The sequence below is a fragment of the Condylura cristata genome, unplaced genomic scaffold (assembly GCF_000260355.1).
Source record: "Condylura cristata isolate star-nosed mole 26May11 unplaced genomic scaffold, ConCri1.0 scaffold00013, whole genome shotgun sequence".
NCBI classification, from domain to species: domain Eukaryota; kingdom Metazoa; phylum Chordata; class Mammalia; order Eulipotyphla; family Talpidae; genus Condylura; species Condylura cristata.
In genome coordinates, this window is record NW_004567114.1 from 35270732 (window position 1) to 35289210 (window position 18479).

General features: G+C 42.6%; 1 protein-coding gene across 3 annotated transcripts in view; it reads right to left on the reverse strand.

Moving 5' to 3' along the window:
• SAMD4A (sterile alpha motif domain containing 4A) overlaps nt 1–18479 on the reverse strand; it is a 197852-nt gene that overhangs the window by 46759 nt on the left and 132614 nt on the right. For 2 of the 3 annotated variants that reach the window (XM_004681856.2, XM_012724576.1), the window contains exon 4: nt 978–1241. The exons of the other annotated variant lie outside the window; for it this stretch is intronic. In XM_004681856.2, the coding sequence (XP_004681913.1) occupies nt 978–1241 (264 nt within the window). The remainder of the gene's footprint in view (nt 1–977; nt 1242–18479) is intronic. 3 annotated transcript variants of the gene reach the window in all.

An 18479-nucleotide genomic window follows, 5' to 3' on the forward strand; every position in this document is an offset into this window, starting at 1 on the left:
GGCATCTGTGGCGGGGAGTGGGCAGGGCACAGAGCCTCTTATGTCAACAGCTCCAAGGGAAAGATCAGAACTAGCAAACCTTCAGGAGTATTCATGCCAGCAAACAAGGCTCTCTGCTCCCCTCAGCATCGTGGTCCCCAAAGCATGCCTGGCTATTGTTTCTCCATCTAAGATTGTTATTAGTGTGTCTCTGATGAGCATCTTTCCCTAAGGACTTCCCAGTTCTTGAACAACTGAAATCTAAAAATACAGAATGCATGTATCCTCTTTGAAGCTTTCATGGGCAATTTGGAAATCTCTGTCTCCTGATGAGTATCTTTCGAAGAGGACAGATTTATTGGGCAGTGTAGGAACATTTATTTATGCTGCACAAAAAGCCTTTTATCACCTACATGCAAATCTTTTATCAGGCTTAAAACACTGTCAGAGAATCTCACTGGTATTTGCTAGTCCCTTAAACAGCTGCAGAGGCAGGGTTTAAAGGTTTCTTTAGATATCAAAGAAAAAGGGAGAGAGAGAGAGGAAGCACTACTATGGTTCTGTATTAAGAGAGATTTATAAAACGATCCTGTGGTTTGTTTTGCTAAATTATTGACAGTTCCCTGGCTATGCAAGTAAGTAGAAGGCTGGAGTAGTACAGCTCCTTTATACACAGGGCAGACTGAGAAGTTACGAGCCAACAGTAGATCCTATCACTGTGAGCTGTGACTCATTTAATTGTCTGCAAGCCAGTGCAAAAAGAGAAAAAAATTAAAGACAGAGGGCACTGACCTCTTTTGCTTCGGTTCCTGATTCCTAGATTTTTGCAAGCGGCCATTCGGCCACCAGTCAGCCCTGGAGCTTTGCGAGGGACGGGGCAACCCACGCGCTTGGGGCTGGGGTGGGCGCCTTGCTGGCTGACTGTTCCTCCTTTCACCCTCTGACTGCAAGTAAAGGGAGGGACTCTGTTCCCAGTGGTTTCTCATTTTGTCACTCACCTTTCATACCACTACCTTCTTCTTGGAATGTGTTACGAGCAGTGGTCTGATCTTCTAAGTGTTCACTCCCACCACTTCCTGAAGAGGCTACACTGCTTTGTGGAGACAGGGGGGCATGATCGGATGGGAGGCACTGAGGTCCTCTAGCTCGTAAATCCTCATGAGACATCCATCCATGTCCTAGAGGCTGGTTTGGCACATTCATGGGTGGGGTAAGGGACACAGATCGTTTCAAAGGGCTGTGGTGTGCCTGGCCTGAGAGAACTGGAAAAAAAAATAAAATGAAATAGGTTATTCCCCCCCCTTTAGCCTGGGCCACAGAAGAACCCAACAATACCTCTTCGCCCTGAGACACGCCGGTAATGGTCTCACGACTCTGTCAGGAGTCATGTGGGTTGAATACTGGCCTGGCAGGGTCTTTTTATTTGGGATGACTGCAGAGGATGCTGTCTGTACCTCTTGGCCGGTTGGGCGTCTCCAGAAGGGTGACACCCCTACAGCCCACACATCTGGCCTTAGTCTTGGTGAATGGGATTCTAGTTTTTGTTCTAACTCTAGTAATCAGGACTCACAGCAATGGGCCCATCAGCCAGGTGAGGCTTGACAGCCTGGCAAAGCGGACGTGTGCCAAGAGTGAGAAGAACATGTGCTGGACAAATTAAGAAAATAAAAACAACCCACACGAACACTGGCATTCCCCATGCTGTTCGGGAGGACTTCTTGAAGAGCAGGCAGGCTGGGCACCATCTGGGATCTTTGCTGGGCTGAATGAGAAGAACGTGAACCAGCCAGGAGTCAGGGGAGGTACCGCATCTGGGGCGATGCAGCCTCAGAGGGCCCCAGCACTCACACCGGGCTCAGGGCCTGGGGGACTGCAGCTGTGTATGAAAGGGCCGATTCTTTCCCTTGGCTTTGCAGGTTAAGGCCAAACTCAACTTGAAAACACTTGCAGGTAACAAGGCTTTCTTTCAGAAGCCAGTGGGGGTACTCTCAGTGAGCTGCGAATGGTTTTGACCAGCATGTCCAGCCCTTCCGCGCAGTAGGCGACAACTGCCTAGCCCCCGTTTTTAATTTATTTTCCAGAAAACTAGGAAAAAGCAAGAAAACTCACATAACTAGCCAAATTAAATTGAGGTCATTCAAGGGAGGGACTGAACCAAAATCAACGCTGAGGGAGCTGAAGTTACCCTTGGTTGGTTTTTCTGGGAGTGTAAAGCGACAACTTTACAAAATAAGTCTATTCATAACATTCGCTCAGCACTGGTTCCTGACAGGTCTCGTTTATTTTCACTGCCGCAGTACTAACATGGACTCCAGCCACATGCATTTTGAAACATATTTCAGGGAAGCCATTAAATTCCATCTCAGGCTCTATCCCCTCCAATGAGGTATTTGTTATCCCAAGTCTGGACGGTGCTTCCCTGCTGCCAATGATTTTTCTGACATCTCAAAGTAAGAAAGTCTGCTTTGTGTGAAGCTGCAGTTCTGGGGAGCAGAACCCACGTGAAGGCCTAAGCAGTAGAGCACCTTGCCCCACGTAAAAAGCTGGAGACCAGAGCCCAAACATTGGTTGTTTCCAAAAAGTGTGTTTGGGCGGAGGTGGTGTGAGTTAGGCTGCTCCGTGGGTCGGCATTAGCCAGACTCGAGAGCTCCGGGGTTAGAGCTCCCACCTCTATGTCGGTTTCCACTGGCTTCATGCCACCAGAAGGACAGCTTCGTGTGTGAAGGGGACATTAGAAAGACGAGAAATGTCTCTATTAACAAAAAGGGAGGAAAACATGGGAGCGACCAAGCTTAGTATTTGCAACCTGAGAAATTCTTATTTTGGGTAGATTCTATCAAAGGCAATGAGCTATCATTGAACTTTAAACGATGCAGAGGGAGCAATGTTTTTTAAAAAACTGACTAACAGGTTGAAATTGCTTACATTTCCACTAAAGAGACTAGGGAAGGAACTATTTAAAAGGCTCCCTGGACAATGCATTACTACCTGGTTGGATCAGAATTAACAACAAGAGAAAAGGGAAGAAAATGCAGAAAAAGAAAAATGAAAAGGAACCAGCAGCAAAAATGAAGAAGCCAATAAGAAAAGCCAGACATCCAGAAAATCCATTTCATGCCTGTCTAAGTATTTATGTAAAGTTGGGCAGACTTGTTTAGGGAAGCCCCTAGTGCTGGAATGTTCTAGCTTAGATGTCTTTGATTTGCTGGTACCTCTGCAACCATTTCAGAATATCTAGCTGACACTCTGAGTGGTGCCAGTCAGGTATGCCCCAACTGGAAATGGGGAGGAGGTTCTTCCCAGAATTAGGTGATCCGAAACCATAGAAACAGGCCCTGCTAAAGAGACACACAGTTTGGAGCTGGCAAAAGCCTTGGCACCTGGCCTGGTTAGGAGTGAAGGTACATGGCAGCCATTGTGGCAACACTGCTGAGGGGGTCCCCAACTTACTTTGGATGCGGAGAACAACGCCACATATATATCAGGTGAATTCTACGAACAAATTTGCTTCTTTATGCCTAACGTTTGCTTAAAATCCACACACTCTCCCACGGATGCATATCGTTGGGGAGGCTGCTGATATCCAAGGAATCCACCAGCTAGTGAGAATGGAACTACATGTTTACCTACCTTACAGGACTTACAGGGATTTACCCACAGAAACCTACAGACATTTCTTCATATATTCCCAAGCTTAGCTTAAATCACAGGGGATATGACAGGACGGTGGTCTCTGCCTCTGATAAAAAATCAATTATATCTGAGTGCAGGGCACCAGCACAGTCTTTTCCCTAAGACTTTCTACAAAAGACCCCACCCTGTTGATAGCACACAGACCTCTACAGCTCGCACACTACTCAGAAGTTTCTCCTTAGGAGTCAACCTGCCATGGCAACCAAGTAAATGCCTCAGTCTAAGCTCTTGATTTGCAGAGAGGCCTGTGGCTTTAGAGCCAGGATGACGTCATACATAAATCAAAGTCATGCTGGGCAAATGCCTTGTTCCTCCAAAGGCAGCTGAGGGCCAGGGGCAGGACAGGCTGATGTCCCCGCCAGAAGCTGACTGTAAGGAGCAGGTGACCTGCCAACAGTGCTGCTTTGGGGTGAAGCCAAATCTGCAGGTAGAGTTAACAGCGACCAAGAGGCTGGTTTTAGTGTTCCTTGGTCTTCTGGAGTACCGTGGCATAAAGTGGCAGAAAATAACACATGCCACGGGAAGAGTGGGTGTGAGGAAACAGGTCACGTAGTTGTGGGATGAACGAGGGAGCCAGTGGCAGAGTATCGAGGGCTCCTTTTCTTGTTTTAACTAACAACTCATCTGAAGTGAAGACAGGAGAAATGGATAGACAGGCAACAGCAAATTAAAAATATTTCTTTCCTTTGCATGGAGAGGGGAGAGTAGCAAAAACAGACTTCTGCGCAGTTTTCCAGTGCTACTGTTATCTGCCCCAGAAGCACTCTAGCTTGAGGCTGACGGCGGACTGCCAGCTGCCATTTAGATCTAGCTGCCCCAATGCCACATAGGAAGGCTGCAGCGCTAAGTAACCGTGACAAAATCTCAAATAGATTAGAAATTGGCACGTCCCAGCGGAATTGAGGTTCTAAGTTTTTACTGCATTTATGACTTTATAAGGCCGGTGGGGATGTGACAACATGTTTCAGGGTGGATTCATTATACTGAACATCATACTAAAGATTACCCGGGGGAACAAACTGTGCCTCTTTTGTTCTTGAAGAAAGAAAGCTGAAACTTAACACTGGGTATAGCATCGATTAAATATTGCTTATATATTTAGGAATTTCTGTGAGAATTTCAGGCTGTGCACAATATTGGCTATGTATGAACACAAATATGTATACATATGTTAATATAATACTGTGATTTGGGAACATTTGTAAATTCAAGTGAAACAACCATAATAACATTAATATATCCAGTTGAAACATAGGAAAAGCAGCTGAAAATAATCTTGCATCAGCAGCAGACAGTGTAATAGGAATGCAGGGGACTGCAGAATTGGGCATGTGGCCATCCCATTCAGGACTGTGGAACTTCTCTGCCCTCATCTCATCCTATGAATTCTTTTTCATCTCCAAGCATCTTTATGAGAATCCGTTCAACAGCTTTTTTGCAGAAAATACAATATCTGGCTCTGAGAGTTCTGTCCTTTTAAGTGTTTTTTGGAAGCATGGAAATCAGATTTCTTTCCCATTTCCTTTGACCAACCTTGACTTTGTCTCAATTTTTAATTATTGAAATAAGATTCAGGAAAAGTCTTTTCAGGATGGTTGGTTTCCTTCTGAATAAGAACATTAAATATTTCCATACTCCTAATGTCACCTCTTTCATCAACCAAATAACCTGTCTTTCCAGCGCAAGGCAGGCTAGGTTCTGCACTATCACGAAACCTTTATAAGTTCAGCTACAGAAATGATTTGCAGTTTGAATCCTTTTACTTCCTAAGCTAGCTTCCCCATTTCTAATTCAGAAAGTTGTCCTCACAGAGAAACTTGTACTTTACTGATATCTTGAATTGTTGACGTTCATTGGCTGAATACTGGCTGCAGGAATGCTGGCCGATGGTTACCACAACTACACTTTATGAAAATAACTCACTCTAATTTATGGTTTTAAAAAAGTAGAAGGAGGAGAACAAACATTTGCACGTTATCTCAAAAAATTAACTTAGATTTTCTTTCCTGAATTAAATTAGGATTTCTTCCCTTCCTGTATTAACAAGGAATGGTCTCCATCGCTTTAGCAATGTCTTCTAGACCCACTCCCGAAAGAAAGCCAGAAGGACCAGCTGAACCATTTTGAACAGACCATTTTGAGGGCTCACAACCTAAAATTCTTAAGTTTGCTGCAGGAGATGGTTTGAGATCGTCCAGCTTCAAAGACAAAAAGCTCAACCCATTGCCAGCTACAAAAAGGGTCTTGGGGTCAAAGTTTGCAGGGTGTCTCTGCCCTCCTCCAGGCTTAGGCCTGCTTGGCAAGCGTGTTCCGGTGCCACCTCAAGCACTTCTGGGGGCACTGCTTTCAGAGCCCCTTAGAAGCTGCTGTCCCAGGGTTTCCATTTTGAAAGAGTGCTGCTAACACTCCTAGGAGGTTCCTGACACCAGCTTAAAAAAAAAGGCCAACATTTTAGCAAGTGCAATGGGGAAACATTAGACCCCAGCGTCCTCTTCTTCAGTTGGTTTTTGTGATGTCACAACCAGTAATCTGAAGCCCTGTGGTAGGAATCTTTGGGGAAGAAAAGATTAATAGTCCTGCAAAAACACAGGAAAAAAATAAAAGCCAAACAAACAAACAAACAAACCAAAACAAAACCAGAGTGTTTGATCAGTGACATCATGCAGCCAAAAAAAAGAAGACAAAATGACACCAGTCACATTTATGGCCAAGTCCAGATCTGTGTTGGGGGAAGGGCAGGGGGAGTATTAATTACTAAGGTTAAAGTTAACATGCGGTGCCATCATTGCTTCAGGGCATAGATTAAAAGCAAATCTGGAAGGTTATGAGCCTCAACTCTGCATGCTTGCTCTCTGCTTCTCATCCAAAGGTTTGGAAAACCAGAGCCCACAACATCTGGACACCAGAAGATGATTCCCCCACATAACTTCGGACTCCACCTCAATCTGGGGTAAGAAGAGAGAGTTCATGCTACACAGCAAAGATGTGGCTGACAGACAGGATGATCCCATAAGTCCAAGGAGGAAGCCACATACTCTCTTGTGCAGAGGAAGTATACAATTGCCTGTGTCACAAAACACAGGAGAGGAATTTGCAAAGAACATCACACGAGATCGACAAATACACACAGCCAAATCGCTTTCCTCCCATTAAACCTCATTTCTATACAGCACTGAAATGAAGGAATTCTGATGCAGGGAAAAGCCCCTCGAGAATATTTCCAATAATATGAGTCCCGGTCACTGGTGTCAGCTCTTACTACTCTACAGAGGGCTCACCTCTGGGCAGAGCAAAGAGATGTGTGTTTCTGCCTTCACATTATCACTTAAACATTTGGGCTTTTAAGAAGAAAATTAGAATGCTTCTGGCAGACTTTTATTGCTGTGTTAATCTTTGGTACATTTCATTTATCCACTTTTGTCAGTTTCCATAATGGCAAAACTGGGTGTCATCCAGTGGAAAATCTATTTTAACCACTGTTTGACTTTGCATTGTCATTATTTATGAAATAAGTCAGAAAAGAAGCCAATATATACATTTTGGAGAAATCAGAATCTTACAGGTTAACTTCAAATGGAGCAGTTTGGAAAGGAAACTTCAAAATCCTCTCAGTCCATTCTACCAAAACCAGTGATGTTGATTATGGAAGTAATTAGATATTGTTGAAGCAGGTGTTTAAGCCAATTCAGTAGACTGTGGGAACGGGGTAGGCATTTCCAAAGTTCCTGTATTTTGGTTTAACTTCTTACTTTCCTGTACTGTATATGTTTTCATGTCTATAATTAAATATGTGTACTTAACCCTTAGTCTACCCATGGAATTTTGACCTACCTAGAAAGTGAGGTCCAGAAATGACCTTAGAATGAGCTATAGAATTTGAATCATTTGGTTAATATAAAGCAAACAACTTAGTCAAGCAAATGGACAGGAGGGGACTTAGGTGCTTTCCAACAAACTAAATATACAGTAAGAATGATCTGGTTACTGCATCTAAGGAAGAGAGAGAGCAGAGAAGTTCAGAAAGGTAGACATTTGGTGAAAAAACTGCCCTCCTACTTTTTCAAAAGCTAACTGGAATATTGTAGCTGAGCTCCTCCACCTTGCAGCCTACCCAGCAAGGGCTTCTTGGGAGCATGCAGTTCAGCGTCTGCCCTGTGTCTAGCAACTACTAGGCTGCTGAGTGTGGGGACTTAAAACAACCGAAGTTTCCAAATGTAAACAGCCAGGATTTCATGGCTGAGCAGCCAAGCTCCCCTGGGAGTGCCAGTCCCAAAGCCACCGCCAGAATCAGTAAAAAATCACCAGGGGATCTTTTTTCACAACTTGACACCTCTAACAGCTACACTTGTGCAGGGAAAGCGGGTCAATCACTTGAAAAGGCCTAACAAAGGATATTTTAAAACGTTGTCTACTACCGTCTTGAGCAGAACTACAGGCCAAGTCTTCACTGTCACTGGAGTTTAAAAGCTCCCAGATAGGAGGGCCCAGGGGCTCTGAAGTGCAGTGGTGCCGATTAGGCCAGTCCCAGCATCATTAGGTGTCCGAATCCTATTGCTTGTCAGGGTCTCAACTCAGCACCAGGCAAACACATGAGCGTTGCCAGCATATTCTTAGCATGAAACTTTGAACTTGGCCTTGATCACACAACGATCTCTTTTCTTTCAAGTGCTAGGAGAGGGTTATAAATAGGGAAATTATGTAGTCCTGACTAATTCTTAACCTAGCTCCTCGATCAAAGAATGAGAACCAGAGATTCTCAGCTAACAGGGCAATTTACTGATTAGGGAATTGGTTTTTGTTTTCATTAAAGCATTCAATCTAAATGTCAAATGTAACAATACACACAAATGACCATTCAACAAAACGACAATATGGGCTCACACTCTTAATTAGACATTTTTTTTTTGTTAATTAAGAGAAATTGGGTGGTTTAGGCTCTCCTGGCTTCTCAATTATGTTTGATTGAATCACCATGTGATTCAAGACAAGCCATGAGGCTTCACACAACCCAGTTCCCGCTTTCACTTCACCTTCAGCCTCTTCCCGAATTCTACACCATCACAACCCGATCCTGTGGGTGTTGGAACACGGTAAGACTGGTTCTGTGTTTGTAAAATTGATTTACTGTGATCTGTAATTACACATAATGATTTGAATTTCTGACTTGGCACTGCATTTTTCATTTAAACCGTACCGCTCTTCTCTACCCCAGAGAAATAGCCTTTACGTAATTGCTCTCAACTCATCTACTTGGGTATTATAAATCAGCCTTGCTATAAAAGATTTCCAGCAACACTGCAAGCATGAAGTTCCTGGCAGAATTCAGCCCCCAGGACCGTCTACTTTAAGGACAGGAATTGAAGCGTGTTCATTTCTTGTTGGCTATGAGATGGGGGCGGGGCACCGGGGGCCTTCAGATCCAACAGCGAGAACGGGCTGAGGGACCAGTATGGGGTGGGGGGCTGAGTCCACATGGCCTGTGTGGACCCACAAAGGCAAACTCCCTTTGCCTTTCATCTATTTCTGGGTCTCCCTTCCCCTGTCATACAAACCAACAAGTTACTGCTTAAGGCAAATATTAGGTGAATGTTCCTCTATTGTCTTATATACCTAAAGCCCATTGTTTTCAGATTCTATGTCTGAAATCCACTTCCTTGCTAAAATTTATTTGTAATGCCCAAATCAACACCTGAAACACTCTCATGGTCTTTCATGGGTATGTGTAGAGCCGGAAAAACTGAAACAAAGGTGTGAGCGGCTGACGAGCATTTTCCCAACTGAGGTCAAGCAGGTGTTGCTTTGTCCCCTGGGTTAACTCTCATACTGTAAACAAGTGATCTCTTAAGGTTTGTTTAGTGCCTAAAAAAATGTTGGTGTTCTCGTTTTTCTTTTTAATTCCTCCAAGCACAGTGCTGAGATGCTGCTAGTGTTTCTAAGTGCAAGAAGGCTGTGATGTGCTTTATAGAGGAAAAATATGGATCAGATAAGCTTTCTTCAGGAACGAATTATAGGGCTGTTGGCAGAGTTCAAAGTTAATATACCAATACTATATATTAAATAAGGTGTCTTTAAACACACACACACAGAGTTATGTGCCAATCAGTACATGAGAATGTTGTGACTGGAGGTTTTCAGGACCCCAACTCTCTGTTCCCTCAGGAGCAATGGGTCAGTATTTGCTAAACCAGGGTTCACAGTGATTTTACAGAACACAACTATTACAATTAGTGAAAATTGGCCATATCCATCATATCCATATAGTGTTACATTCTCTTCCTTTCACCCCCATTTCAGATATTTTTGTCATATTTACCACATTTTTGTCTCAGCTAGTGGTTCTCATCAACTGTGGCTGTACATTCGTCCCCTGGAGCCTTAAACTCTTGATGACCAGGCCCCACCCCAGACCAAGAAACTGAAAATCCCCGTGGTGGGGACGGTGCACTTGTTACTTCAGATGCACCAGGTGTTCATTGCCAGCTAGGGCTGTAGAAACCCTACCTGCACTTTCTTCTTGGCCTCAGTGTTTTCCCAAACTCTCTACCATGTCCTGGATATTAAAAAACTCCCCCAAGACTGACTGCTGCTTCTGCTTGCTCTTCAAAAGACCCACCCTCCAGCGATTAGCCTAAAAGCCACCTCTCCCACAGAAGGTTTGTTTGCTTTGGGTTCACATGCAGAATTCTGCTCAGCCTCTTCCTCTTAGGACTTTATTACTCTTGCCCTGCCCATTTGGTGAAATAAATGATATTTTGATACCAGAATTCCAAACCAAATGGGCAGGAATGTCTAAGGACTCCCTACACAAATGTTTGACTACTTGACAATAGCGCCTGCATCTTGGTGTGGCTTGTTTCACTCTTGCTAAGGAGTGAGGTAAGGCCCTCTCTGAACATGAATTAGCTGTAGAAAGTTTAAGGTACAGGCTCTCCCTGGTGGCACAACAGGTTAAAGCACAGCACTGTGAAGCTATCTAGAGCAGAATTCGATCCCAGTCAGGGAGCTGACCCACATGGTGCAGCAGACCTCTCCTGTCTCTCCCCCTGCTCCCCTCAGCGGTGTATTTCAGTAGATGTGCCTGCTCTGATCTGCCTGCTCTGCTCCCCACTCTGTCTCTGATGAATCTTCTCACCCCCTGAACCTCTTGCCTGTACCCCAGTTCTTATATGCATAAATAGACAAGTCTTGGGGGGAAAAAAGCTTAAGGTACAATTACCATTAGTCTGGAAATTTGTTTGGCAAGATCATAACCAACTCACAAAGAGCAACAACAACAACAACAAAAAATGTGCTCTAGGTCCACGGGCCAGCAGCATTAGCATCATCTGGGAGCTGGTTAGAAAGGCTGTACTCTCGGGCTTCACCCCAGACCTGCTGAATCAGGATCTGCATTTTAAGATCCCAGGAGACTTATTTGCACATTCAAGGTTAACATACATTGGCTACACACTCAGCTCTGACTTGCTGGCTTGGCACTTGTTCTCTTCAGATTGAGGGTAGGTGCCAACCACAAATTCAGCTGACGCGAGGAAATAGGTTAGAAGGTCAAATGAACTTTCTGTGCCTCAGTGTCCCTCATTAGTAGATATCAAATTTTACATCATGGGATTTGGAAACATCAAACCATGTAATGTACATGAAAATGTTTTGCAAACCTTAACGGACTATGGAAATATTAGTTATTATCTGTCCGAGAAAGGTACCTCAGTATAAGCCAGTACTGCTAATGGAAACATCAACTCAAAGTAATACTCACTCTAGTGATTGACGGAACACTGTCAGCATATCATGAAATACCTCTGGTTACTAGATAGCATTTCACAGATTTACGAGAGTATGTTCCTTGCTCCTTCAGAACCTTTATCTACACTGGCGAATTTTTCTCTGCCCCAATCAGGCTCTTCATCCTTTGATTCAGACTCAACTTGGTGCTTCCTCCCCCAGACCCTCATATTTCATTTCTGTTTTCTGGAACCACCTTCTTTTCTATTACATGTTCACACCCAGAATTCCTCACAAGACCTTTCCTTTATCCCGAGATTGGAGAGCAACACTGATTCATTGCCTGAAGTCTTACTGAAGATTCTAGGTACTGCCATTTATCTTTAGAAATGTAACCGAAGAAACTATTATGTGGGTGGGTGACAACTGGGTTCTTTGCATGTCAAAGAAGGGGGTTGAAACAGATGAAATCAGTCATTCATTCACCAGACATTTGTTGAGCGCTCACCATATGCCAAGCTCTAAACACTAGGGCACAACAGTGATAAGAACATTACAGCCCAGCGTATGTTCTCTCAATGCCCCTGAGCCGACATCCTAAAATGCTTAGCATAATTATGCAGTGACTTCCTCATTTGGGCAAGATATTTCCCCCACATTACTTATTTTACAAAAGTCTGTCTGGTAATACCACCACAACAGCCAGCGAGGGTGTCAGAGTAAATGAGTTGCCAGCTAGCACTGCAGACTAGAGTCTGGAGAATCGAGACACGGGAAGGCACTGAATGATGTCATTCCACCCCCACCCTGGCTCACTTCAGTGTGTGCACTTCTCTGTAGATCTGAGGTACTCATGAAGGGGTGACTGATGGAATGAGTGCTATTTTCAAACTTTGTTTCTTTCTTCCCAGTCCTGGGCTGGAGATACCACACACAGTCATATTCCTTGTAGACCATATTTACTGGTTTTCTGTCCTCTGAAGAACAGGCCACATGAACACAGCAGGACCAGCTACCATTTGTCAACACCGACGAAGTGCCAAATCCACGCATTGTTTATATGTACAGGCTGTTCATTTAACCCACACTTAAGTCCTCATGAAGTAGGTCCTTTCATTTCCCCTCCCCCCACTTCCCAAACACACAGTTCACACTTAGAGGCTGGTGTACAGGGAGGGTAAGGAGCTGCTGAAGATCAAAGAGCAAGGATGTATAAGCCTGCATTCTTAAGTACAACACCACATTGTTGCATGTGGCAGAAAAAACTTGGAGTTTAGACTCTGGGCCCTGACACTGAGCACTCAATATCCAAGGCAAGATCTTTCCAATAACCCTGGGCAGGTTCACTAGCTCCTCAGGGTCTCTGCATCTCATCTGAAAAGTTATAGCAATGGTAAAGCCTCTTCTACCTACCTCCTGTGGTTGTTGTGAGGTTCTATGCTGCCTGCACAATCCATCTACGCACAAAAACACATCCACCCGTGCATCCATCCAACATTTACTAAGTGTCTGCCCTCCGTTGGGCATTTGCTGGGCACTAGGAAGAACAATGAAGGCCTATCAGATGGTGCATGGATAATACTTTTGAAATGAAAAAGTATGAATTGTTACCTTCCTATAAAAATAATTTCAGCTAATTTTATTCACATACCCATTCAACAAACAGTAAGCATCTCTACAACTAAGTCACTATACAAAAAAAAAAAAGTATAATACAAAGCAAGACTGCACAGATGCAAACAGTATCTTCTATCAAGTATTATTAAGCCATCACCTTTTATCATTTAGAAGCACACAGCAGCTCGAAGCTGTAAGGGAGTGTTAATAGTCTAAGTAACACATTGTATGAAGGTGAAGAACAGCTAAAGGAAGTAAAAATTTCAGGTGATTTTGATTTCAATTAATTTGCCGCAGTACTTCAAGGACTAATGAGTGTTTTTGGGGAGGTGAGAATGCACCTGGATCAAGATGCCTCTCTGAATCCTGGCCTTCCATTTTAGAAGAGTGTCAAGGGAAATATGTGGAGGCAGTGAAAAAACAAAACAAAACAAACAAACAAAAAAACCCCAACTCTTCTCTCTTGTGTAGTAAATGAGCAATGTTTCCTTGGCTGCAGGATAACTAGTCCATGCAGTGGCTCTCAGTAGAATGAAGAATCCCTAAAACTGAATTAGAAATCACCTGCTCAACTGCACAAAAAGCATCTCTTTCCCCTTGGACTTTCCCCAAATGGCTCACAAAATTTATGGTTTGGGTCTTGTGTGGGTGTTTCGAGGGCAGAATCAGGAAAGCATCTGTGCAAAAACCAACCCAGGATCTTTTCATGTTAAATGAAAGGCTTGAAGAACAGCAGACAAGAGAAACAACCTAGTTTTATTTTCCCCTCAAACATAACCATGATGTTTTTCTAATTGAAAAATTATGTTTCAGAAATGGTCCCCCCTGAAATGAACAGGGGCTCAGTATCTTTTCATTCCTGAGCCAAGCCCTTGAGAGAATGGTGGAAAGCAATGCGAAGGTGTTATCGGAAAGTAGATGCTGTTGCTGTTTACGGGCCCAAAGGCGTTGGTCCTGAAGGAATTTTAATGATGGTGCCACCTTTCTTGGGTCATTTCCCTGAAGAATATTATTTTTAGAAGATCTCACTAACACTGTAACTTGTTCCCTTTATTTATTTATTCCCCAATTATCTCAAGAGTTCCAGAAACTTAAAAGAAGAAGGGGAGTTTAAGTCTGTGTTTTGGGCAGAAAAGCTTTTAGGGATCATATGATCCACCTGCCCTCTATCACTTTATCAGTCATGGAATTAGAGGCCTAAAGAAGTACAGCAACTGTCTGACATCACTCAGCCAAGTTGGTATGGAAGCTATAACGAGAGCCCTTATGTTTTTGGTTTTTATCATTCATATGCTATGAATGGTCATTCATATTCATATCAGTGTCATGGATGGAGAGGGACAAAACAGTATCCCTCTTACAGGGATGTCACTATTGCAAGACCTAGGCCTTTGTGAGAGTTATTTATGATTTACTGACACAAGAATCTGTGACCTAAAACCATTGAACACCAAAGTAATACGTTACATGACTCAAAGGATAGCAGCCTGAACACTGTAACCCAAAGAGCAGGTACTAGGACTTTAAAAAACCATTGGGATTTTTCTAGAACCAGAGCATTTACATCATAACTCTGGGCTGAGGCTTCCAGCTCATTCTGGACATCCTGCATATCTATCCATCTCATATCAGCTGTTTAACATCTCTGATCCACCAGTTATCTCCTGTCATGGACCCTCTCATTTTCATCTAACTGGTCAGAGAGAGTGCCACCACCGATGTGGCATCAAGTATTGTTTGTTGACTGGAGAAAGCAGTGTCTTCTTCAGCCAAAGTCTCTACCTATGAATGACTCTTTTCTCCATTACAATTAATCTTGTTAATAATGAGCTGGGTTAATAATGGGTTGTATTTATTTAATTTTGTGATTTTTATTATGGTGATACATTTATGCAGAGATTTACAACTGGGATGTATATGTACAGCTAGAAGCATTGTTCATATACTTAATTATCTAATCCATCACCCAACTTGTCATTAGAAAAGACTGGGTATTTTCACAGGGATGTCACTATTGTAAGACCTAGGCCTTTGGGATGGTTATTTATGATTTACTGGTGCTTAGAATTAGCGAAAGTGCAGAATATGTCACTTCAGAGCCTGAAAAAACTTTGAAAATCAATTAATCAATCTTTCAATTCTCTACAGTCTAGTTTCCAGACAAAACAATGGAAACTGAGGGAACATTTGTAATGACAGGCCAAAAGTGACACTGCAAATGAGCAGCACTGAGCTCTGGTTCCAGAAATGTTTCTACCCGACAATAAGATCTTGAGGCAGGCTCTTCCTTCCAGACACAGACCTTACTTTAAACAGAAATAAGAGCTATCCTATTATGACGAGGGGTAATGATGGGACAATCACTATCAGTAAAAGTTGCAGCTTGAAGAGAGTTCTAGGGGAGGTAAAGCTATTTCTGATATTTGACATTAAAGATGTTAGCTTAGCAACAATGGCTATAAATAGCTTAAAACTTGATTTTACTACCTAATTCCTCAAATACCAAAATAATTATGGATAAGATAATAATGATTTTTAAGGCTATCGGTATGTACAAAGAGATCTCCATTACATGCCATTCATTCATGCACATATTTGTGCATTTATTTATTCAAGAACTAGTTACTCAACATCTGTGGTATGCCAGGGAGCTCTGAACAAAGGGAATACTGCCATGAACAAGACTGGGTCCCTGACCTCTTGGGATTTATATACAAGTGGGAGAGGCAGATAATATAAACAAGCAAACAAATTAAAACAAACTTCTAACTCATACAGAGATCACTCTGTTTCCTTCTGGAAGCTCACTAAAATGACAGCAAAAAGGCACAAACTCACAAGGAAAAGGAAGCAGAAGAGAAGATGACAGGAGATGATAGTATCAGCAGACCATAGTATCCACAGACCACTGAAATCAACAAAATTTTAGAAGCTACAAAACAGAAGGACATAGGCTAACTGACTCAATAGGCCAAGGAAAGGTGACATATGTGCTCACGCTAGAGGAAGCATGATTGTTCATACTACAGAAATCCCAAGAAGGTTAGGACACAGAGACCAGTGACTACTGAAGGCAGGGTTACAGGGAGCTGTCAAACAGAAGGTTTGGTTAAAGATAGGTACAGGGGGAAGCTTAAATTCTCTCCCCTACCAGGAAACTCATTTAGCATCTTCTTCCTAACAGCCCCTAGGAAACTGGGATCCAGCCTGTATCTTCTAGGAAAAGGCAAGGATCCCTCTAGGGAACTGTGTGAATCCATGAGAAAGGAATTTCAGGGGGTGATAGATTGGAGTTCCCCACAAACAACTAGGCCATGTCTCTACCCACTCTCTCTGTGGTGAAATTCACACAAAGGTCTAGAATTTTCATTCTAAATGAAAGAATGCTCATTTGAGTGACAGGGCCCAAAACAAACAGCAAAGGAACTCCAAGAAAGAAGTCAGACAATGTGGGAACAGAAAAAAGCCTCCAAAAGTTAGCTGCAATGTCTTTAGAGATGGTAGAGAAAGCTCTGTGTCCATGAACAAAATGCAATATAAAAAGAAGCTTTCAAAGATCAAGGAAAAACTCAGAATTTGAAAACATGATAGCATAGGTTAAAAATTATGTGGTAGATTTGGAAGAAAAAACTATAGAAATTGCTCAAAAGAAGAACAAAAGAATGAAGGTGAATAAAACAAAGGAAAATAAGGAAAAATTAAGAAAATTAGCTCAATAGAGAAAAGCCATTATGTGATTAAAAGGGGTTCCTGAAAGAAAGAAGAAAGAAAATGAATGAGAAGAAAGTATTCCTTAAATTTGAGAAAATTTCTAGGAGTGAAGGGACACAAGTTTTCAGAACACAGCTATTGTAATATCATTGTAAGAAAGTAATTGTACAGAGGCACAAGGAGGACCTTTCTGATCACTCATGGGTGGCGATTACTACTAAACATTTTTAAAACGAGGAAATCAAAACCAAAAGAGGTATGCCCAAGGTCACATGGGTAGTAACCTGTGAAATTTATGCTCATTCACCCAAGTCAGTCTGACTCCAAAGTCAGACTAGAAACTTGCAATTGGTCGAGACATTTCTAGACTCTGATTCTGCTATCAGGTGTGTTAGTGACTCTGCCACGTCTGTTCCACTGCCAAGTTCTTGAATTATCCAGAGTATAATGAAGGGGGAAAAGGAATGTCAGGAAAAGTGGGAGTGATATGTCCCTACTCTTCCTCCAATCCTCAAAACTAGGGCACTGCCAGTGATGTCAGAAGGGTATCCAACTTTGGACAATTCTGGAGAGTCAGACTCTTCTTTGAACCACAGGACTTGAAGAGTAGTAAACTTCTCCATTACCAAAGAAAGGTTCCAAAACTATTTATTGAGGGACACACTTTGAGATAGGATTTCTAGAGGACTCTTCATGAACATCATGGATCCATTTAAGGCAGAAATTTCACCAAAAATCTATGGATAGACTTGGCATTGGTATTCTATAGATTCTTCAGGTTGAAAACAAATCTGAGTATCAAACAGACTTCTGCAGTTCCAACAAGTCAGCCAAGAACTCATTTAAATCTTTGCCAATCTGGATGATTCTAAGGGGTTGATTATAAACTGATCTATTAACAGGATGGGGCAGAGGAAAAAAGTGTCCTGCATCTTTCTTTCCCAAAACTATATTGTTAAATAAACTAACCCAGTCAATGTTCATTTCTGAGTTCATGCTTTTTAGGTTGGGGTAGAGTGGTCTCCGGGGATTAATATCTCTGGAAGTGAGTCACTTACCTAATACGAGAAAGTGGAGTTGAAAAAAAAAAAATGATCTGCACGCAAAAGCAATCTCCTGGGTCAAAGAATGTTAGCAGCCCTTTTACTTACTTGGAGTCACACTTGAGAGTTTGACCCCTGAATGTTAAAGCTATTTGCTCCTAAGCCATGGCAGGGATAGTCAAAAATATAAAGAAAGAGGCACCTATCTTTCCCCAGCCATTGTATAGTAATTACTCCAGTGTGAAAACCTGAGAAGTAAACATGAAGTCCTTTACTTACTCTGTCCTTTAAGGAAACCAAACCAAACCAAACCAAACCAAACCAAAAAACCACTTATTTCTAGAGTTGACCTTTCTGAAAAGTTTGTTCGTGCAACTGCAAACAAATGGAAGACAGAGCACATGCAGACGTGTGGACATGAATGAGAAGATGGTCACGAGCTTGACAGTGTTGAGCTCTTCCAGTTGAGTGCTTGAAGAGCTTTTCTCTGAGCTACTGCTTCTCCAGTACCCCATAATTAGCCTGCTCTCTGAACTGCATACAGATGGAATGGCTGGGGAAGAGGAGTAAGAGAATAACTCTAGAAGCCAAAAAAAAAAAAAAAAAAAGTCTATGCAGCTGTCTCAGAAAATTAGGGGAAAGAGATGTGACCAAAGTTTAAATTCTTTTGTACCAATCTCATAGAGTAAAAAGAAAGCTTTCAAGCAACTCATC